Raw genomic sequence first — 24,976 nt, forward strand, 5'->3', positions numbered from 1 at the left:
AGATAAGTTTCGACACAACAAGTAAAAAGACGTTGCACAATGCGTATGTAATTACAACTGGGTAATAATCATAGGTAGATGGTGGGTTTGCTTTTTTAAATGCATGTGTATATTTAATTCATTTTTATCAGTCTTTTATTGAGCCTTGCGTTTATTGGTTTATTAAAAAGAATACAGAGTGGTACGGCGATTTTATAGCAAGCAAATTATTCATTTGTAGCTCATTAAACCAGTTGTTAGGTTGTCAAGTTATTTTGTTAATTTGTTTATGAGATTAGACATTTAATATTTTTCCAAACATTATTATAATGGTAATACAGACTTTTGACTTGTCTTTCAAAAATAGATTAATTTGCTTAGCATTATGTCTTTACACTCAAAAGTTTTTGTTTCCTGAAAAAATTAGGTATTTTAAATTATATTAATTAGGTATTTTTCTGTTCGTGATTGATGAATTTATTTGGCTGCTTTTTTTTCATCTACAAGATTTTTTTTCCAAAATATGATCCGCGCTTTTGTAAATTACTCGATATTTAATGAAGAGGGTAGTCCGAGATTAATAATAAACTAGGTTATAGCATTCTGGAGCCTATTGAGAAAAAATCGAGACAACTTTGTTATGCCCGATTTAAATTAATTTGATGTTTTGTAAAATACGTACTTTAAAAAAATAAAAAGAAGCAAGCTTTTTTATTTTTTTTTGATGTCTGACTTCTTTTCAGTTTATAAACGTTTTAGATAGAATAATATATCAATTACTAAAGATATAGGATAAGGAAATAAATTTTGAAAAATTAATTTATTTATTTATTCTATATCTTTACGAGTACTTACTCGTTGTTAGTTTAGGTCGTTCAGGTTATGCCATATATTGTTGCTTAACTCTTACACTCTGTACTTGCGTAAATTAAACCAGATGTTTAAAACACATGAAAAAAAAGTCATTAAGTTTTTATGGCACCTAGATACTTTTAATAATCGATATAGTATTCTCAAAATTGTTCAAATTTACAGTTTTACTTAGCTATATTAAATTTTCGGAATATAATCATAATTGAATTACTTTTCTATTTCTTTGTATATTTCCAATTTTTCAAATACATCTATTGCTCTTGCTTTTGATCTTCACAACTTCCACATGTTTAAATTTTGCATGGGTATGAGTAATGGGTATGGGAAATTTTATCAATTAAAACCTAGAAACTTATTTTGCGGTTTTGGCCAAAACTTTTGATTTCTACTTAAACTGATTAATAATATATATATATATATATATATATATATATATATATATATATATATATATATATATATATATATATATATATATATATATATATATATATATATATATATATATATATATGTATATATATATATATATATATATATATATATATATATATATATATATATATATATATATATATATATATATATATATATATATATTATAATGCCCAGCAAACAAGCTTTAGCGGGTTTTTAGTGGACCTATATAGGCATTTTAAGCCGAGCGCTGTAGTTTTGCTCATTGGTTACTTAGTGGACCATTAGAGGCAGCCACCAAAAGCGGCTAGTCGATGACTAGCCACTATTAAAATGTCAGAAAATTATCGACTTGCCATTTATAGCGGCTGCCACTAATGGTTCACTAAGAAACCGATGAACAAAACTCCAATGAACCGCTAAAAAATGCCAATATTGGTCCACTGCAAATCCACTAAAACAATGTTTGCTGGGTATATATTTTCTACTTAAACCTCTATAATATAATATTGGTGTTGAAACTGATTATAAGCTTACATAAATTCTAATAATGTTGGTTTAACTTTCATCATAGCCAGTATCTAAATAGTATTGAAACTTTTTTTTCTCGTCCATAACAATAACTGTTTATTAATAAATTAAATAATGCTTAACATTGTTGGTAAAAAGTTTACTTAAAACAATTTTGTTGTTTTTAGATTGTTTTTAGATTTTTAAGTATATATGTATGTATGTATGTATGTATGTATGTATGTATGTATGTATGTATGTATGTATGTATGTATGTATGTATGTATGTATGTATGTATGTATGTATGTATGTATGTATGTATGTATGTAAGTATGTATTTATGTATGTAAGTATGTATTTATGTCATTTTTTAATTAAAAATTTATTATTAGAAACAAATCTCTCACTTCGTCCATCAAAAGATCGTACCATTTTTACAGATGATCAAATGCATATCTTGGAATCTGCTTATCGACTAGACAATCATCCTAATAATAAAAAAAAAGAAACTATAGCTAATCTATGTGGTTTAGAACTTGAAAGAGTGAAGGTTTGGTATCAAAATCGTCGAGCAAAAGAAAAAAGAATGAAAGAAGATGAGTTAGCCACTATATCACATAAAGCAGAGTAATTTTATTTGTTTAAATTGCTTACTTAATTTTTATATCAGTGACATAGCATTTATTTATGTTGCACCTACCATTTTTCAAATATGTTAAAAATAATTTTTAATTACATTTAATCAATCCGTTCTAATTGCAATAATAAAGTTGTCCTTGATAGACACCACTCTTCCTCATTTCCATTTTTAGTAATGTGTTGTTTACTGTCAATACTATTTTCCTCATTATTTTCTCTTTAAATTGGTTCTATTTTCTGATGGTAAAATATAAGCTTCAATCTTGACAAAAAGTCATCACTGTTTAATTGGTTAGAAAAAAACTTAAATGTGATCTTGGTTCTTAAGCTTAATTTGTTTAGCTTGCCAGTTTTATTGTACATCAATATTAGTTTAGGTCAAAATTTGTTAGTTGAACGTATTCAGGAGAACTAATTTTTAAAAGTTCCAAATTTTTAGATTTTAGATTTTAGTCTTGTACTTTAAGTGAATAATGTGAAGAAAAAGATCAGGACAGAAAAAAATATTGTCCTTCTTTAAGTACTTTTCGATGAGTCTGTCTAATCTGATAAGATATACACATCTATATGGATTGCTTGAACGGATTAAAATGTGTAATTCTTAGAGATTACTTTCGTGGAGAATGCAACCCAAATAAGTAATTTTAGCTCATATTTGTCTTTTACTTTCAATCTTGCATCATTTGATGCTGCCACTTATGTCAAAAAAAAAAAAAAAAAGAATCCAGCATTTACGAACCAATAATAGTACCAGCCTGTACCTGTTGCAAAGATTACTAATAACAACAAAGATAATTTTTACTAGAAAAAAAAAATGTCAATCCAAATTGTGATAAGATAAGAAATTAATTTACCAGGTATATTTATAACAAAACTACAGTTAAAAGTAAAATGCTATTATTATATAAACAGTTGTTTGTGAAAAGTAATGAAGTATACTTATAAACAAACCAAACCCTAAGAACTAAAAAAAGCCATCAGCTGGACAACGATACATTTTTTATGGCTAGTTTGTTGAATACTTCCGGAATATTTTTCCCATTAAATTTCTAAGCCTAGCTCCTTGTTTATTTAAATTTCATAACTGTAATTATTCATTTAATATTGATACTACATCAACTTGCAATATTCTTTCAATATTGCAATATTGCAATATTGCAATCTTGTATATTTAATTTTTTTGCTGTTCATCATAGATTGAAAAAAGTTTAAAATAAGTTGGTTACATATGTCATTTACTGCATTAACAAAAGATTTATCATTTTATGATGCTATAAGTTAAATTAAGTGAATAAAAAATCAGTGAATATTAAGTTAATTTGTTTAAAAGTTGAAAAACAATTTTTTTTGTCCAGAATAAAATAAAAGAATACCATCAATTTTGAAAACAAATGCAGGTAATTTTTACTGTATTTTGAGATACAAAAAATTGATTTTAAAGTTGCTGTTTCATCGAGGTGTTTAATGTTTAAAAAACTGTTGCATAATTTAATTACTAGCATCATAAAATAATGAATTTTTTATTAATGAAGTAATTAATACATGTAACCAATTTATTCTAAACCTTTTATGCTTAATGTTTTCAAAGAAAGTTTATATCTAAGGATTGAAGCAACCAATTTGGTTAAAACAAAAAATGTGAGAAGATTGCGGTCAAAAAAGAAGGAAACACTGGGTCCGATTTTAGCTGAATTAGAAAATTCCAGTATGAGAAACCCTTTTTTGTATCAATCGAAAAAATTAAGAAACATTAGTAACCTTAAAAACGTGTATATTTCACCAGATCTTACTGAAGCAGAGAGAGTGTTAGATTTTCAATAAAAACAAGAAAGAAGCTAAACTCTCAACTTGCTGCTGATACTACATTTCAATATGCTATTCGTGGAAACAAAATTGTCAAATTTAAGAAACTACAAGCTGATTGACCACATTACGTGTTTATATATGAACGCAACTTCGCTAAATAATGAAATGGAGGAGCTCAAGGTATTATGTAGTGATGTAAATCCATGTATTATTGGAGTAACGGAAACTTGGTTCAGAAAGGCTTCGATAGCAAATTTAGAAGGTTACTTTTTGTATAGAAATGATTGTTAAGATGGTAGATATCTGTAACAATAGTTATTTATTAGGATGTATATACAGACCAAATGAAATGAAATATCTTTAATAAGATATTTTAAACTGAAAGATCTCATGTTGATAAACACAATTTCAAGGATATTATAATTATGAGGGACCTTTCAATTTTCCAAACATCAAATGGTCCAAAGGTGTTATAAAATTGATGATATAGGTCCAAAGGTGTTATAAACAATGATAGCTCTCATGAATACAGATTTTATGATATTTTAAATGATCACTTTCTCATTCAGCACGTTTCTTTTCCAACGTTTCAATTATTGAACAATGAATGTCTTAACACTCTTGATTTATTATTTACAACACAAGAGAATAGATTATTCCAAATTGAATCATATCCAGTTTTATAAAATATTGAAAGAGGGCACTTAGTTCTAAGTTACAAAGTTTTGTTAGATCAGAAAATTTTTATAAATGAGGAAGTATAAACATAACTACTACATACTAGTACATTCCAATTAAAAAGTTAGATAATAACAAAAAGTGAATATGTTGGATTAATAATGATCTTAAAAAATTTATAAAATTAAAAAAGACCTTTAGATTTCGCAACTGTTTCTCAGAGTGAAAAGTTTCTTCTCTCGTGAATGAATACAAAAAAATTTGCAAGATGGGCAAAAGCGAATCAAGAAAAGTTAGACAAAATTATGAAAAAAACCTAGTAATATTGGCTAAGAAAAATCCAAAGTTAGTTTACAAACATGTGAATAGACAACAACAGATCAATAACTCGATAAAAGCTTTAACTAATGAAAATGGAATAGTGACAAATGACCAAAATCAAATCGTAAGTTTACTAAATTCCAAGATGTATTTGTCCGTAAGAATGACTTTAATTTGCCAGCATTTGCGTCTAGAATCAATAAAAATTTGGATTTTGATACAAAGATTTTCTCATACAAAGATATTCTTAATAGATTTGAACATTTAAATACAGAATAGTTGTATGGAACAGATCTTATTGAACCTTTAATCTTAAATAATTGCGCATATGGAATAGCTTTACCGCTTGCACATATATTTACAGCTACCATTGTGCTTAGTGAACTACCTGTTCAGAGAAATTAGCCAATATAAGTCCTCAATTTAAAAAAGGAAGTAAGCTGTCACCGTTAAATTATCGTCCAATTTCACTCACTTCTGTACCTTGTAAAATTCTAGAAGGGGTTGTGCGAGATTTAATTATGAACTTTTTAAATGCAAATAATCTTCTTTCGTAAAATCAACACGGCTTTGTTAAAAAAAGATCTTGTTTAACCAACCTTATTGAGACATTAAATGTAATCTCGTATTATCTCAGAAAATACCTGTAGATTTTTTTACTTAGACTTCGCAAAGGCATTTGATTCAGTGCCCTATAAAAGACTACTGATAAATCTTAAATGCTATTGGATTTCTGGTAATTTGTTAAAATGGATTAAAGCAATTCTAAAAAATAGGAGACAAAGAGTCTCTCAAAGTCTTCTCGAAAAAACCCTATTAATTGTAAATATATGGACATGAACATTTCAACTCTGCCAACATCGACAAAAATAATTTTTCTCTTTTTCATTTAAATTCTGCTTTTCTTATTAAAAATTTTGACGAAATAAACTCACACTTATCTCATATTAACCATGAACTCAGTATTACTAGCATAACTGAAACTAAACTAAAAAATGACATCCTACCAACTATCCCATTAAGTCTTACTAGTTATGTTTATAAGCACACACCCGCAAAATCTTATTTTGTGCAAATCTTAATTAATGCGGTAGTGGTGTAGTGGTAAACCGCTCGCTTCATAAGCGAGAGGTTCCGAGTTCGATCTCCACCTCGTCCCTGGTAGTACCACGCTCAACTTGTTTCTCCGCGCAGCGGCCTTGTTTGTCAAGGTTCGTGTTTCGGAGTTGAGAGAGGGTTATAACCACTATTAAGTAGCCTCCTCATCTGTAGTGGCCTTCTCGGCCTTGAGGAGGTGAATAATAAAAAGACAAAAACAAAAAAAAACTTTGGAAGAACTTTACTATATATATCGAATACATTAATTTACAAACCTTCTACATATGTTTTTGCCGGTAATTTTAATCTCTACGGTATCAGATCATTTACCCCGATTTTTAATCCATTTTATAAAATTAAAATTAATCCTCGTAAAAGCTGCGTTTTTTGTCGGAATTTAAAAAAAATAAATTGCAAGGAATTATGTAGTGATTTCTCAAAAATTAGCTGGACTAATGTAATCAATGTCGACAAAGGTAATACTAATAAGTCATTTGAAGAGTTTTTCACAAGTTTCAATTCTCTTTTAGATAAACATGCACCATTAAAAAAAGTCAGCAATCGCTGCTTATCAAGGTGTCTCAAACCTAGGATAACACGAGGAATCTTGACTTCAATTAAAATACAAAATAAAATATTTTACAAATTTCTTAAATCAAAGAATCCTTATAACAAACTCAATCTAAAAAAATCTTATAAAACGTATAGAAACTTACTTGTTACTCTCACCCGTCGTAGTAAAACGAACCGTTACTCTAAGCTCTTCTATGATAATGCCAAAAATTTGAAATCTATATGGGATGGTATTAGGAATCTTTTAAACATTAGTTCGAGAGTTAACTCATATTCTTCCTGCTTATCTTTTAACAAGTCCATGATATATGACCTCATTAAAATTTCGGAATCTTTTAATTCATTTTTTGTTTCAGTTCCGGAAGAATTACAGAAAAAGATTCACTCATCCAATACTGACTTTAATTATTATCTTAAAAATCCTAATTTTAAATCAATATTCATAAAACCTACAAAAAAAAACGAATTATTATCTATTATTCATTCTCTTAATGACAGCTAGGCCTCGAGACCTAACAGCATTCCAATAACTATTTTTAAGGCTATTGCAAATGATATCTCTCCTGCACTATTTAAACTGTCATTTATCCCCAGTGTATTCGCTGATATTTTAAAAACTGCTTCTGTTATCCCAGTTCATAAAAAAAACTCAAAGCTTGAATTTAATAACTACAGTTATTAAATTCAAGCTTTGATAACCAATTTCATTATTATCAAATGTCAGCAAACTTTTAGAAAAACTTTTGTATTCTCGTATTTACAACTTTTTGAATAATTGTGCTTGTTTTCATATTCGGCATTTGGATTTCGCTCAAATCACTCCACTTCTCATGCTCTTATTAGCATTACTTAAATTATTCACGGCGCAATTGACAGTAGTTCCTTTCCTTGTGGTGTTTTCATAGATCTTTAAAAAGCTTTTGATACGGTTGATCAAAGCATTCTAATAAGAAAGTTACACAACTACGGAATACGTGGTATTGCTAATCATTGATTTTCTTCATATATAGTAGGGATCACTCTCAGTTTGTTTCAATTAATGGATTTAAATCCGCACATAAAGTTATTAAACATGGCGTTCCAAAAGGTTTCGTTCTTGGACCGTTATTGTTTTTATTATATATAAATAATTTATCTTCTTCATTAAAAAATTATATGTTACATCATTATCCTGATGATACGACTCTTTGTAAAAAAGTTAATCGGGATCTTCATTGCTTATATAACTGGTTAAATAGTAATCATATTTCATTGAATGTCAATAAAACTGAATACATTATTTTTCATTCCCCTCAAAAAACTATTGATAATTTTAAAATTAAAATTAACGGAAAAAAACTATTTTCATCAAAACATATAAAGTATCTTAGAGTATATCTTGATAAAGACTTGGTAAAATCAACTGTATCATCTTAAAAAAAACTTACACGAGCAAACAGTATGCTTTCTCTAATTCGTTACTATGTTCCGTCCAAACTCTTCGAATGATTTATTCTTCTTTATTTTCTTCTCACCTTTTGCTATTTTTTTATTGTTTGGGGTCAAAAAAGTAACTTTTTACTTAAAAGCATTGCTAGATTACAACGCGCATCTATTAGAATAATGACGTTTTCACCAATGAGACCTGATATCCAAAAAAATATTCTGAACTAAAAATCCTAAAACTCCATGATTTTGTAAAGTTTTACAATTGTCTTTTTGTGTTTGACTTCCTCCAAAATAAATTACCAAACTCTTTTTTAAACTTTTTTATTAAAACAAATGAAATCCATGATCATCACAGCAGGAATACAGAAAATAGTAAGCTCTTCTTTTTTTTAACACAACTAAATATGGTAAGTTTATCATAAAACAACAACCTATTTCCCAAAGGAACCAGTGTATTCCTGCATTGATAAAAAAGTCTAAAATAAATATCCACATGTTACGGATTATTTACTTCTCAACAGAATTCAATTTAAAAATATATTGTTGGAGTGTATTTCTTTCTAATTTCTCTCTGTACTGTAGTTATCTTTGATATATAATTTCTTTAACGAATCGAGTGGTTTGATTTTTGCTTTATTTATTATTTATCTGTATTATATTTATTTACTATTGTGTTATTATTGCTACTTTTTATGTTATTATTATATTTAATCATTATATATGATATGTACATACAATTTAAATTGTGTTATAATTATTCTTAATATTATTGATACCTTATTATTATTGTTATTATTTTGTATTATTGCTATAATTATTACATTTATCATTATTATTTGTTTAACAATCTTTCCTTTTTTTTCTCTCTTATTTATATTATTTATATTTTTTAGGCGTCCCTCTATTGACTAATTTGTAACTATATGAGTGACACCAAACCAAATTCTATTAATTTACGATGAGCATTTGAAGAAATTGTCTCATCTTGGAAGGATACATTTAGTGGTGTGCCGCAGGGCTCGGTTATTGGCCCTGTACTATTCATTATTTATATTATTGATTTGCCTAAGAACTTTGTTAATATTTCGAAAATGTATGCTGATGATGCAAAATGTTATTAAGGGTTGATTGTGAAGCAAGTGTTAATCTATTTGAAAATGACCTAGATAAAGCTGTCAACTGGTCCAACAAATAGCTATTAAAATTTAATTTTGATAAGTGTTTAATAATGCACTTTGGTAAAAAATTATCCAAAAAGAACTTATTTTATCCAAAATATTCCTTTAAGTACCACTGTCGCTGAAAAAGATTTTGGTGCAGTATTTACCTCTGACTTGAAATGGAAAAATCAAATAACTCTATGTGCAAGTTAAGCAAATAAAGTTTTGGGTATGCTGAGGAATACATTTTTAAGTTTAAATAGTGAATTATTGAAAATTATATACACAACTTTTGTAAGACCGTTAATTGAATTCACTGTATTTCTGTGGTCTCTATGTCTTAAAAATGAAATTAATCTCTTAAAAAAGGTACAGCATTGTGCTACAAGAATGATATCGCCACTAAAAAAACTATAGTATGAGAAAAGATAAAATGGGTTTCGCTACTTTAGTTGTTAGACGGATTTGGGGTGACTTGATTCAAATGTATAAGTTATTCAATGGAATTGAAAGAGTAGTTAATAAAATTTTGCTAAGAAGTAATCAATCAGCAAGCGGTAATCAAATGAAATATAATTGCAAAATAACTAGTTTTTCGCCTCGGCATTATTTTTTAACAAACAAAGCATGAGCAAAAGGGTTCTTCATGTCAGATTCAGATTTAATGTTAACGACGTTAACTTGTCATAAACCTCTTGTTGATGACACCATCATCAACGATGTCGTTTAAATGCATTTTTTTACACGTTGTAAAACTATTATATAGCATTATATATTCATGGTACAGAATGATGCTCATGCTATACAATGAATCATTTTTTCAAACAATTATTTTCATCCAACTTACCGAACCTCTTATCGAAGATCAATTAGTAGCTAAGGAGGCAATACTGTTCCCAATTTAAACATTATTTTATGTATTTTAGACAATATGTTGTTTTAAAAGATTTGTCAATATTTTAAAACAATATATTGCCTTTTTTTATGTCACTAACTTTAATACAGAGTTCCTAGAATATTAATTTTGATCAATGATAATTATGCTTCATTTAAGTTCTAACATTTTGTTTTCGTTAGTGAAGCTTTTCGTTGGAAAATTTCTTTAAAAACTGTTAAATATTGTTTTCTTGAAATTTATTAATATGTCTTTTTTGTTGTAATATTCTTGTTAACCCCATAATTGTGTAAAAATTCATATGAATTGGCTTTTAAATATTAAATCATTTGTTTAAAAAATGTCATAAAATGCAATAAAAACTTTCCTGATCATCTATAATAGAGAAAACATTTTTTCTCTATTATAGATGAATTGTTAACTAAAACGTTAAACATTTGAAACAAACAGGGTGACCAAACTATTTACAGACGTACGTTAAGGTGGCTTTATGGTTAAAAAATAACTTCTGCATTTTAAAGATTGATGTTTCCAAATAACTTTAAATGAAAAGAATAATCATTTTTATCTACAAATTCACTCCAAAAAATTATAAAAAACTTTTTGTTTTTGAATCAACAAAAAATAAGTAATATATAAACACACTTTTAAAACTTCATAACTCCTAAAATATACATCCAATGAGCCTAAAAGTTTAAGAAAATCTTTATGATTCAAACACAAAGGGACTGTAGCAGAACTTTTTAATAAAAGTTTGTACATAAAAAATGACGGATAAAAGCAATGGAAGCAAAATAAAAATCAATTTTTTAGTTAAGATAATTATTCCAAACTTAAAATAACATCATTAATTTTGCTACAGTCCCTCAAGTATTTATTATGGAGCATACCCAGTGGGCACAGGACCTAAATAAGACGTCTTTTGAACGTTCAAAAGACGTCCAAAACGTTCAAAAGACGTTCAAAAGACGTCTTTTTTACATCTTGTGCCCACTAGATACCCTGAAAATTTCAAGTTGATTGCTTTTATATATACTTTTAAAGAAAACCTATTTTAAGTTTTGTACAATATCGAAAAAAACAATTCTGTACAAAACACATTTAAAAAACATGTAATAATATTTTCTGATATTTTCCTGGAGAGTAAGATTTTCCACCTTCAACATCCTTTTCTTTATTAATAAAACCCTTTTTGACACCTCTCATCATTTTTCTGTTTTTTTTAAAAGCTTCAGAAGATTTTCTTTTTAAATGACGCTGACGGCGGCTGTCTATTTTACACGAACCATGATTACCAAGATATCCAAACTTGAAACTTAGAATCTCAAAAACTGTTAAAAATCAGACATTCCATTATTGAAATGAATAACAGCTGAAGCTACACCAATAAAGAGCATAAATCAATAAAATATCGGTTTTATTGCATTATGAATAGCTAATGGTATGTTTACAGAAGATATATAGCCAGATTTATTTTCATCAATTCAGTACTAAAAATTTAATATAGTTGACTAAAAAGACAGGAAATCACCATTGCTAGAGCCGTTGCTACAGAAGCTGAAAAGACTACCGTAAAAAATGGATATTATTCATAATATTGAGTTTGAATGTATATAAAGTTATATATTTTCTGAATATAGAATAAATTTCAAATAAGAAAACATAATTTTTTTTTTCCTTGATTATTTGGTGTTTTTAACCATAGAGCCACTTTAACTTAAAACTAAAATTGTTAAGTATAGAATAAAGGAACTGTAAAACTTTTCTTTATGATAATATCTTTTTAATATTGTACGAATCTGCGCATTTGCTTCTATAGATATAGTTATGAATATATAATACATGTTCAACAACTTAACAGGCTAAAACTTGTAAATTTTAACAAAATTAAATTTTCAAAGCTTGGATCTCTGATTAAACCTGGGGGTTTTTTTATCATAGTTAAACGGTTATTCGGGATTTTTTTAATTATTTTTAACTGTTTCAACTGCTCTAAAGAAAAAGTCAAAAATCACACATTTTATTCTTCTTTTTTTTTAAATATTTAAGATTGTTAATAAATGAAATATGTTTATCAAGTTAATGAAATATATTTAGAAATTATTTTAATAAAAAATCTCATTTTAGGTTGCCCACAAACGCATTAAATACTTGCTTGACGGAAATTCAAAATTGTTTAACTAGCGTTTACGAATCAACTAATACGATGGAGGATCAAATTGTAAAAAATCTTTTGAAGGAATCAATTTTGACTGAACAAGAAATAAATATTGAAAATCAAGACATGAGTACAGAAATGGAAGAACTTAACCTTGTAAAAGATCTTCTTGGGCAAACACCTTCGAATGATGAAGAGACTGACGCTCTGCCTCGTATTGAGTCTTTTTTTTCAAAGAGAGACGCATTGCACATTTTTCCTCGTGATAGTGCAGTATTTGAACAATACAAAATTGATTCAGAAGTTAGAGCACCAGCTTTTCCGCAGTCTTTTCATTTTTCATATACAACCTACATACAAGACAACTTACAAGTTCCAACGCGTTCGTGCTATGAAATATTTGAGAATAATATTAGCGAAAATTTCAAAGAAAAAAACTGTAATGGATCTCAACAATACTTCCATAAAGTTTTGTATCCATTTCAGAATATTTGTGATACAGAAAACCAAAAACAGTAGGTTTGCTGAAAAATAAAAGACAATACTTATTAAAAACTTTTTTTTACCACATTTTGATTTTAATTTTTTATATTTTTATAAACTACTGAACTTTTTTGTATGTAATTTATATAGAAAATTTATATAGCAATTTTTATATGCGTTTACAATATTTAATACTTGTATTTTAAAAATGTCAGTATTCATAGCTTATGGTTGTCATAGCTTATGGTTGTCACGACATCAAAATTAAAAGACTACTTTAATACACTTAAAATATATATCCCTTGCTATTTATAATAAACTTTTTTTTTTGTTTGTTTTAATTAGGTGTTATACAAAAGTTGTGAAATTTATTTTCACAACTTTGTAGATCCTACCCGCAGAACCTAGACAGTTTTAGTTAAAAACTGTCTAGATTCTAAATGTCATTCAAAAAATTATTATTGAATGACATTATGGCATCTTTAAAGGGTTTACTAGTAAAGTTAAACTAAAAACGATGTAATATAAAAAACAAGACAAAAAAGTTATATTTTCATTACAAAAGCGGCGCTGGACTTTGTGAATAGTTTAAACGTCTGTTAATGGCAACCACTATTTGCAAACCATATTAGATGTTACCAAGTCTTATAAACGAGTGTTTATAAGAACTAAATTTGAAAGGTTATAAAGCAAAAAGAACCTGAACAAACAAAAAATCTATGGGAGCCATAACAAATCAACTTTAAAAGTTAAAGAGAACACAGTTTATTTAGCTCACACTGATATAGTAGTACATCTTAAAAACTATTTTATCTTTTATTTTCTAAAGTTTGTTTCTACTTTGAAGTTTGTACCATATACGTAACTGAAATCATCGGCTTTAAAATTATTGTGTAACAAAAAAAAAATGAAGGAGTTAATTTTAAATTAATTAAATAAATTTAAAACTCACTTAAACACATTTTTAACTAAAGTCAATATAGAACGGACGCATGATTACGTTGTCGACAATATCAATTTGGACTTGCTAAGACAATTTTCAAATAAAGTTAAACAATTTATAGGTAAACTTCTTCAACATAATTTTATTTCAACAATAAATTAGCCAAACAGAATAACTGAGAATTCTTCTACTTTGCTAGATAATACAATCACTAACAATTTTTATAACAACTATATTTTCACAGGTATAATCAAATAGACTCATCTACTTTTTTAATAGCTAACAATATAACAAGTGATAATATTTTTTCTAAATCTATAACAGACGGCAGATCAATAAAAACTCTTTTACACTTTTCAAGAGTTTTTAAAATATAACGTTGATTGGGATCGAATGAGGTTAATAATGCATATGAATTAATTCTTACAAAAAGTTTTTTTGTAAGCGATATGAAAAAGCATTTCCCGAAAGAAAATTTTTTATAAATACCAAGTCACATCAAGTCCTTGGATGTCTAAAGGTTTGTTAAAGTCCTCAAAGAAAAAAAAATGCATGAAAAGTTCTTAAAAAAAAAATTAATAAAATTGAAACAAACTGCAAACTTAGCAAAAATATAGTTGAAAAAACCAAATATTAGTAAAAAAAAAATTTACCATTCAAAGTTGCTAGAAAAAACTAACGGAAATGCCAAAAAAAAACCCGAAGCGTAATTAAAGAAATTGTTGGTAAAAAAATTCAATATATATTCAGCCAAAAAAACTCTTAGTTTATGGTAAAATATTATATAACAAATCAATAATAGCTGAAAATCTAAACAGCATCTTTTTTAATATTGGTCCAAACTTAGCTGAAAAAATTCCATCAGGTTTTTTATCGTATAGGTCTTATTTAAAAACATTAGGTCTTGGACGAATCTAAACTAGATATTAATGAGTTGCGATCTGCTCTAGATAATCTTAAAAACAACACAAGTGTAGGTTTTGATAATATTTGCATAAATGTTGTAAAATTAGTTTTTCATATTATAGAAACCTCTTTACAGTCACATCTTTCATCTTTCTCTTCAATCTGGTACAGTTCCAGAAGAATAAAAAATTGCACGAGTGTCGCCATTTTAAGCCATAACCATGACAGTATCACTCTTTAAGTCCTCACTATGACAGGAACTCTTTAAATAACAGACAAATATCTGCCTCACCATGCTTTTCTAAATTATTTAAACGTATAAAGTATAATAGATTTACCAGCTACTTAACAGTAATAAACATGTTGTTCAACAAGCAACCCAGCTTTTAAAAAAATCATTCAACTGATCAAGCTGGTAACTCATGTAACCAATGTCTTTAATCATGATTTTTTTACATTAGGAATCTTCATTTATCTGTCTATAGCTTTTGACACAGTCAACCATGTCATTCTTTTAAAGAAAACTTGAACATTATGAAATAAAAAACAATAATTTACCATGATTTAAAGAATACTTAACAGACAGACAGCAATACATTCAATAAAAAATGTTAAAACGACAAAAAGTATAATTACATGAGTTCCTCAAGAGTCAATCTTAGAACCACTTCTATATCTTAAATTAATAACAAAAAAAAAATTTTTATTTTGTTTGCTGATGACACTAATCTGTTTTATTCTCATAGGGAAATTAAAACCTTCTTTAAAGTAGTAAAGAAGAAGTAAACAATGTAAACAAATGGTTTATTTATAAGAAACTCTTACTTAACGTTAACAAAACTAAGTTTATTCTATTCCACAAATCAACCATAGCAAGAACCCTTCCTAAAAAATTACTGGTATGAATATTACCAAACAATCATCAGTAAACTTTTTAGGTGTTATTTTAGACAAAGATTTAGCACGGAGGAGTCATATAAACACTCTTAAAAAAAAAAAAATTCAATAAACATTGCAATGGTGTATAAAGTAAAACCTTTTTTAGATATAAGATCTTTAAAAAGTTTATATTTTTCTTTTATACATAGCTATTTAACTTACAATATTATATGGGCAAGTTCCAGCTACGCTAAGCTTAAAAAAATTATTCAAAACAAAAACATGCCTGTAGAATTACATTTGGAGCAACAAGAACTGTGCCTTGTAAGCCACCTCTTCGTAAACTCAAATCATACAGTTCATGCATAAAGTAAATAATGTCTCCAACGATATTTTATCCTTATTTTAGAGAAGTAAGCCATAATATAACACCCCACCAAGTTTTCAGAAAATAATTTTGTTAGTCAAAGATATAATCTAAAATTATATTCTTACTCTGTTCAGTACTGGGGAATCTATTTTGTGGAAAAATTTTCAGCATATTGTTAATATTAAAAAAATAACATTTCCGCGATTCGAATCTAAATTAAGGCTTTATTTAGTACATTTATCATAGTAGATTTTGTCTGCCACTTTTTGAAGTTGTTAAAGTAAATTAGCTCATTAAATTTAAAAAACAATTAGTATTAAGAATTTCAATGCCTTTATCAGACCTTCATTAAAAATATTTACTAAAGTTACCTACAACTTACTTTAATATATTTTATGATATTGCAACAGAAATTTTATTTTAATTTCAAATTACGTTTGGTTTATAACCCAAAACGGTAAATTCTGTCATTTTTATTACTATATTTAAACATTTCTTTTCTTTTTTTATTTAATTATTTAATTATTTTTTATTATTTAATAATATTTTAAAATTGTCTTTCTTTTAAATGCTGAAACATATAACATAAATACATATTATATAAAGGAAAACCAACAAATAAAGAAAATGAAGAGTTGTGGAAAAAAAATTATACAAAATGATATAAATGAATCAGTTTAGACTGTTTTATTGGTAATTGTCCTAAAGTTGACTAATGGGTAACATATATGTATATATGTTATATGTTACCATTCCTATTTATTCCTACAAATAACCATTTCCTTTTCGACTAAACTATTTAAACATGGTATTGGTTCTTTTATTTTGAATATTTATATGAACGGCCGAAAAGGATAATACTAGGTAAGAAATTATCAACATAATAAAAATAGTTCGTCGCGAATTATCACACGTTCAAAATTATCGAGTCATGGAATTAACATCGAAGTCATGAATTATCAAAGCGCAAATTATGCGCAAGTCACGAAGTTATCAAAGCGCGTCTTAAATGGACAAAAATTCGCGTCGCAAATTATCAGATAGACATTACTATTATTATTGTTATTATTGTTATGATTATCCTGTTTACAGCTATTTAAAATCAGTGTAAAAAATAGTACTTAACACTTCATGTCTTTTTTAAATATATCCTTTTTCTTTTAAAAGCTTCACGACTTGATTATTGAATCCCTTCATGTCAAGAGATTTAAATTCATTTGACAATTTGTTGTACAACTTTATCCCATTGCAAAAGATAGACTTTAGTTCGCTTTCCTTGTTCTGGTTTTTTAAGTGATAATTATTTGCATTTCTTGTAAAATTTTCTTGTACTTTATTGTTTTTTATACAAATACGTTGAAAGACATTCATTTTCTGTAGTTGAATAGTATTGTGTACAAATGTAAATACTTTCATTTTAAATTCAATTAAACCATTGGAAAATTTATCAGTAAGTTTTATCATTTTGTAAGTTACACTCTAAATTGCATATATAACACTGTGTATGTTATTTAAATAGTACTTGTATTGTTTTGATAAATAAACAACTAATCTGCTATTAAATTTAGAAATTACAATGTAATTGATTTTGATTATTCTAAGGTATTTAAACTGATTTAAATTTATGTATTTATTTGTCTTGACTTCTGCAAAATTGTAAATTTATTTCGATAAAATGCCTAATAAAGAAATTTATCATTGGTATTTAACATTAAAAGATACCTAAAAAAATGCTGTATATTCTATGTCTTGTGTAATGTTCAACTGCTTTTCTCTCTAAAAAAAATCATTAGCCATAAAGATAACTCAACTAAGTTAATAATATCAGAAAGTTAAAGAAGCAACACAAAAATAGCAAATTGGCATTGTAATTTAATGGTACGCATAAAACCAAATGCAAATATTGAAACTTTCTAGGCTTTGACAAAGTGGTCTCAGAATCAAACGTAAAAATGGCTAAATAGTAAAACTGATGAAGTAAAAAAAGAACTACTTGGTTGTTCAAGAACCAATGATAAAAAATAAATATGGTTGAAGGTAAGAAGTTCTCAAAAAAGATAAAGATATGTGTCTTATAGCAAGGTTAGAAAGAAAAAATAGAGAAGAGATTTAACTATACCAAGAAAAAATAAAGCTTGTAATAAATTAATAAATTTAAATATAAGAGCATAGATTTCATTGGAAGAAGCTGTAGAAAAATTTGTAATATAGAAGAATCATTAAAATTAAAAGTACTCCTTGCTCAACTTAATTTTTATTTAGTCATCTTGTGTGGAACGTGACAAAAAAAACTTTTTTTAAAAACAAAGTTAGAAGAACTAAAAGAAGAAATTTGACTTGGGAGGAATTATACGAAAATCTTACTATTATCATTTGAGCAAATTTAATACCAAACAAACAATCTTTAAGTAATTTGAGTAATAATTTTAAACCTTGTGTATTACATGATGTGGCTGTTGAAAGCAAAAAAAAAAAGGAATTGATGGTGAAAATTCAGGAAAACATTCCTTATCAAAAAATTTTAACAATCCATCTGATTTTGTAGGTATTTCTATTCAACACCATGTTAGAGAAAAAATTCTCTTGAAGTATCTTTGGAATGTGCACAAGTTGTACAAATTGATCAAATAAATGGAAAAGGAACCACATTCAATGTCAAGTATGATAATGAACCTTATGAACTATAATCATTTCTTTTATTAATTGGTTTTGAAAAAAGTAATCATATTCTTAGTAGCAAGGATTGTGAGGTTTTTTTTTATTAAATATAATTTTATGTTATAGTTTAAACTTAACTTATTTCCTTCATTAGTAAAATCATTAAAAATATTTTATAATAATCTGTTTTTACTGCATTTAAGTACAGTAATTTTTATCATTTTCAATGGTATTAATTATATTTGATGTGATTATATGAAACCATTTTGTTTAGTTAAAAGGTATATTTATATTATTTATCAACATGTTTTATCTTTATGGGTTTATTATTTTTTATCTTTATGGGCTTATGCTTTACTACTCGTTATTATAGTTATAAAAAAAAAATTTTAATTAAAATATTAAAAGAAAAGAATTCAGAGTTCAAGTTACTATTACTTTTTCATTAACTGCCTATCAAGTAAGGAAAGAATCCAGATATGGGTTAACCTTAGGCAACATGACTTTTAGCTTATAGATGGAGTGCAAAGTCCTATGGCTTACCTTCTCGTTGGTGCACTTTGTTAAGTAAGTTAGACAAGTGTTAACCTCTAACTTATGAACAAAATAGCCAAGGCAAACTTTATTTAAACATTTTTGAAGACAAGAGAATGTAGGTTACAAAAGTACTGTATGTCAGTTAGAATTACATTTTTGTGTGTATACATATATATGTGTGTATATATATATATGTGTGTATACATATATATGTATACATATATGTGTATACATATATGTGTATATATGTGTATATATATACATATATGTGTATATATGTGTATACATATATATGTGTGTATACATATATATGTGTGTGCGTATATATATATATATATATATATATATATATATATATATATATATATATATATATGTATATATATATATATATCTTTATATCTTATACTGTTGATTTAAGTAAGTAGTGCGAGCTTCAGAACATACACCGACTGACAAACAGCCTGACTCGCAGCGGGGTGCTGCTACATCGACTGAGGGTTTGGCATGGGGCAGCAATCTTTTCATTTTTCTTCATTTTTTTCTTCTTTTTAAAAGCCATATCAATATAAATAAGCAAAAATAATGTGTAACTTTTAATGCATGTTTTAATTAATAATATTTAAAAGGTAGGAAATGTGATTGAATTTTTGTTATTTTCTTCAGTTGTGCTATGGAGTATTCTGTTTTAAAGAACCTGCACCCCACACAGAACTCATTTTAATGTCTTGGCTTAAAAATGACTCAACTGTATCATATCCTGTATCTTCTTCATATCTTCTTATAAATAAATTATTAAATAATAAAACTGAAGCTTTCGATAAGGTAGAGTGGACACATGGACCCTGGAAAAGCTATGATGGACAAATACTAAAAAAAATTGTAAGTAAAAAATATAAAACATTTTTTGGATGTGATCATTTTCTTTCTTTGGTTAAAAAACTAGTTGTTTAAATCATTTATCACAATCTAATGACTAATAAAAATTGTTTTATGGTGTGCTTTGCTAAATATTTGGTTGGAGTGTGTATGTACAAAATTATTATACTATTATGCGATTCTTATACAGGGTTCCCACTCCTCCTTAAAAACCTTAAATATCCTTAAAAAAAAAAAAAAAAACTCCTTAAAAGTCCTTAAATAACCTTAAAAAAAGTTAAATTTTGACTGCTCTCCTTAATTTCTCCTTACTTTCTTTTTTTTTTTTTTATCATCTAGGAAATTTTATTAAAGCAAATGGATTATACTTATCTATAGAGAAGCATATAGTTACTTCTTTGATGAGTTAAAATCCTATACTCTTGTTTTATATATATATGTATATATATATATATATATATATATATATATATATATATATATATATATATATATATATATATATATACATATATTTTTATACATAAATGTATATCATATATTACCCCTCCGAGTATTAGAGTAAGTTTTTTAATTGTTTATTTTTTGGCTTTTTGTATTTAACTTTCACTTTCTTTATATAATTTTGTTTTGTTTTCTTTACAAGTGAACACCATGCTATAAGGGATGAGTATTTATTGACCCTCTTTTTAATGTAATTATCAATAATGATAGTTACACTTCTTGATTTCAGAAAGATAAAAATCCCAGCCTTGCAAGACGCAAAGTTTGTTTTAAGTCATTCTCATTAGCAGGCATGGGTATAAAGCCTTTTGATGTACATGCAAGAGGAACAAAGCACATATAGTGATTGCCTAAAGAGGGTTATGTTGTTTTGTTCAAAGAAAATTTGCAATCAGTACCACAGAAGCCTACCTCATCAATGTATAATTTCAGATATGCTTCAGAAGGAAGCAGTTTTGAAAGCAGAATTAATTTGGTGTTTAAATATTGTTCAAAGCAAATACTCTTTTTGATCAAGTGAGAATAGGTCTAAACAATTTGCTTTAACGTTTCCAGATAGCAAAATTGCCAGTGACTTTTCATGTGATCGAATAAAATCTGGCTATATTGTAACTCATGGTCTTGCCCCTTATTTAAAAAAAACTCTGATAAAAGATCTTAACCTGCTGGATAACTTTGTATGTCTTTTTGATGAGTCTTACAATAAATTTGTAAAGAGAGGTCAAATGGACTTACATGTGCGCTATTGGAATGAAGAGAGGAATACTGTTTGTAGATATTATACTTCAGAGTTCATGGGAAAAGCTGCAGCCCCAGATATTTCTAAATATGTTTAAATCCAGCATGACTGGTTTAAATGCTGAAAAAATGCTTCAGGTTTCTATGGATGGCTTTAATGTAAATAAACTGTTTTTAGAAATACTCAACAAAGAATGTCATAACAATGAATTAAGTACACTCATTGATATTGCCTGTGCTTTACATACTATCAATGGATCCTTACAAACTGGTGCTAAAGCTACAGATTGGAACTTAAAGAAGTTAATGTCTTCAATGTACCAAATATTTCATTAAAGTTCATCAAGAGCAAGTGATTATGAAAGAATAGCTGAGGCAACAAGTTCAGATTTTCCTTACATATTTTATGGCACCCGACGGGCTAAAAATCAAAGTGTTGCTAAGAAAGCAATAGAGGTTTGGTCAAATGTAGTCTTAGTTGTTACTACTGGAAGTCTTTACCAAAGAGTAAGCAACCTGGACTTGGTAAATCAGGGCAAAACACCAACTTTGAACATTTAAGTGCTCGAACAAATAAAGTTTTAGTTCCTTTAAAGTTAAAGTTTTTTGAAGAATTTAGTGGCAGTCTAAATACATTCCTTGATAGGTAATATTTGATCTAGATGCAATTTTATTGCTTTTTATGTAATATATTTTGTTTTATTACAAAAGTATACAAATTAGATGTTTCTTTTAAATGACAAAACTATAATGTCTTTGTTAAAAATAGATTTGTTTAAATGCCCAAACTGGCTTTCAACCAGCAAGATTGATGTTAGTTTTTCATTGAAGTATTATCTCCAGCAACTCAAGAGTAAGAGAAAGATTACTGATGTTCAAATTGACAAGTTCAAAAAGGAAATATGTGATTTTCTTCTCTCAATGTGTACTCTGTTTTTATTGGTTGTTCGCTGTCAGGTGTGTATTTCCCCATCATTTATGGTTGAATATCACAGAAAAGTGTGATTATTTTTTTGACAAACTGTTGATGAAGCTTTTTACTTTCAAGAACATTAGAGCTTCTGTTGGTGATTTAGCTAAGAAAGAATATTCCAGGTTCTGTAAAAGTGTGATCGTTGGTAACAAAGAAGTATTTTTGACTTTTGATAAAGATAATGGTTGTTTGGACTACTTTTTGTGGAAATACACTGATTTAAAGATGTATGCAAATCTACAGCAGATTTTTAAAATTGTCCTCATTTTATTGCACGGACAAGCTTAAGTTGAACGTGGTTTTAGCAGAAACAAAAGTCTGATCGATGACAATATGTCCCCAGACATTATAACCTCTTTATTTTCAATCCAAGATTATCTCACATTTCATGGGTTCATCATGAAGTTGAAATAACAAAAGAATAATTAGATTACTGCAAACAAGCAAGAAAGAAGTATTTTGATGATCAATGTTCAAAAGCACTGTCTGTAGAAAAAACATTGAAAATGGAAGCAAAAAGAAAAGTTATGGAAAATATTGAAATTTTCAATACTTAAAGTTGACAGACATTATCTATAATTGAGAATTTAAAGAAGTCATCTGATAAAATTGGATTCCGTGCTGAAAAAAGAATAGCCTTAGGTTAATGCCTTGAATATTAATGTTTTTTTAGTTTATATCACTAAATGTAATGTCATTATTTAATGATTCCTTTTCTATTTAGATGACATTAAAGCTGGCATATCATAATCTAATGGATTAAAAAGAGCCACTTGCAAAAAACAAGAGTTACTAGAGAAGCTTTATATTAAAAAAAATACTTTTTAAAAAAAAAATTAACTTATATATTGACGACGATGATATATATATATATATATATATATATATATATATATATATATATATATATATATATATATATATATATATATATATATATATATATATATATCTATTTATATTTAAAATTTATTGAAAAAAGAAAGATTCTGTTTTTAATATAATTGTTTTCTCCTTAATTCTCCTTACTTTTTCGTTCAAAAAGTTGTAGTTCACTACCGAATCTCCTTAAATATTAGGAAAATATCTCCTTAAATCTCCTTAAAATCCTTAATTTTAGCCCCAGTTTTAATAGTAGGAACCCTGTTATATTTCAGTATCATTGGCTGTGGCTTGTGAAAAAGCTAAGGCTGACAGATTGAAAGGTTTGGAAGGAAACCTGACAACAGATACTGAAGAAGTTATGCCTAATAGGAAAAGAAAATGGAACAAAACCTATAATGACTTTATTGTGGATAATGTAACATCAGAAGAGGAATCTGAATTCAGCAGTTTATCTAAAGCCCCAACCTATCCTAGCACAGTGTATCATCAAAAACAATTTAATAATTCTAGAGCACTTGAGTTAAAAGGTATAAAAAAACTGCCTCTTTAATTTGAGTATTTGTTGTATTGCTTACATTGTCTGTATTATTTGTTTTTGTATTGCTTACATTATCTGCCAAATTTAAGTATGTGTTGTATTACTTACATGATTCTGAGTTGATCAAATTTGAACAATATCAATATATAAAATAAATATAACCTTCTTAAGTTTAATTTGTTATGTTAATTGATCATAATAATTTTTATATTGCATATAAACTCATTTCATTAACAAGGTATTGGATTTACACTGGATATAAATGTTTTTTGTGCAGGTAAAAGAAGAAATAAGGATATACTAGAATATACCAAACCGGCTAAACAGCATAAAATCAGTTCCATTGTTTCAGGAGAACCAAGTAAATACATATATATATATATATATATATATATATATATATATATATATATATATATATATATATATATATATATATATATATATATATATTTATATATATATATATATATTTATATATATATATATGTTATATATTGTATATATATATTATATATTGTATATACATGTTATATATTGCATATATATATTATATATTGTATATACATGTTATATATTGCATATATATATTATATATTGTATATATATATATTGTATATATATATATGTATATTATATATATTATATTATATATATATTATATATATATATATTATATATATATATATATATATATTATATATACAGCCCTCGGAATTAGGGTTGGCATTCGGCAATACTGATCTTAAAGTGGCTTCGGTTGATTCTACTTGCTGACCTCTTTACTACTTTTTATTGTAAAAGCTTAGTGAATAAATATTTTTGCCGGCCTAATGCCGACCTAAAATAGTTTAAGGTTAGCAATTTTTTGCTGACTTTAGTTTTTCTTATTCCGAGGGTTGTATATAAATATATTTTATACAATTGTATGTTATTGAAGAGATTAAATGCCCAGTTATTAGTTTGACTTAGGGATTAGGTTCTCTCGAAATGTCCACTATTAAAATAAGACTGAATACATAATTTTTTTAAGCATTCATTAAAAAAATAATAATATGTAGTAATGTTATTGTTTATTTTAATTAATGTTATATATTATTTAGTGCCTGTTATTTGATAGTGCTGCACTATGCACTATTAATACATA

The 24,976-nt window shown here is 26.9% G+C and overlaps 1 protein-coding gene across 1 annotated transcript in view; it reads left to right on the top strand.

The window, feature by feature from the left end:
• LOC136087416 (uncharacterized) overlaps positions 1-13,338 on the top strand; it is a 33,181-nt gene extending 19,843 nt beyond the window's left edge. The window contains exons 2-3 of the mRNA XM_065810157.1: positions 2,173-2,407; positions 12,506-13,338. Coding sequence (XP_065666229.1) covers positions 2,173-2,407; positions 12,506-13,055 — 785 coding nt within the window. The 3' untranslated portion in view covers positions 13,056-13,338. The remainder of the gene's footprint in view (positions 1-2,172; positions 2,408-12,505) is intronic.
• The last annotated feature ends 11,638 nt before the right edge of the window (positions 13,339-24,976 follow it).

This window comes from Hydra vulgaris, chromosome 11 (assembly GCF_038396675.1).
Source record: "Hydra vulgaris chromosome 11, alternate assembly HydraT2T_AEP".
Taxonomy (NCBI): domain Eukaryota; kingdom Metazoa; phylum Cnidaria; class Hydrozoa; order Anthoathecata; family Hydridae; genus Hydra; species Hydra vulgaris.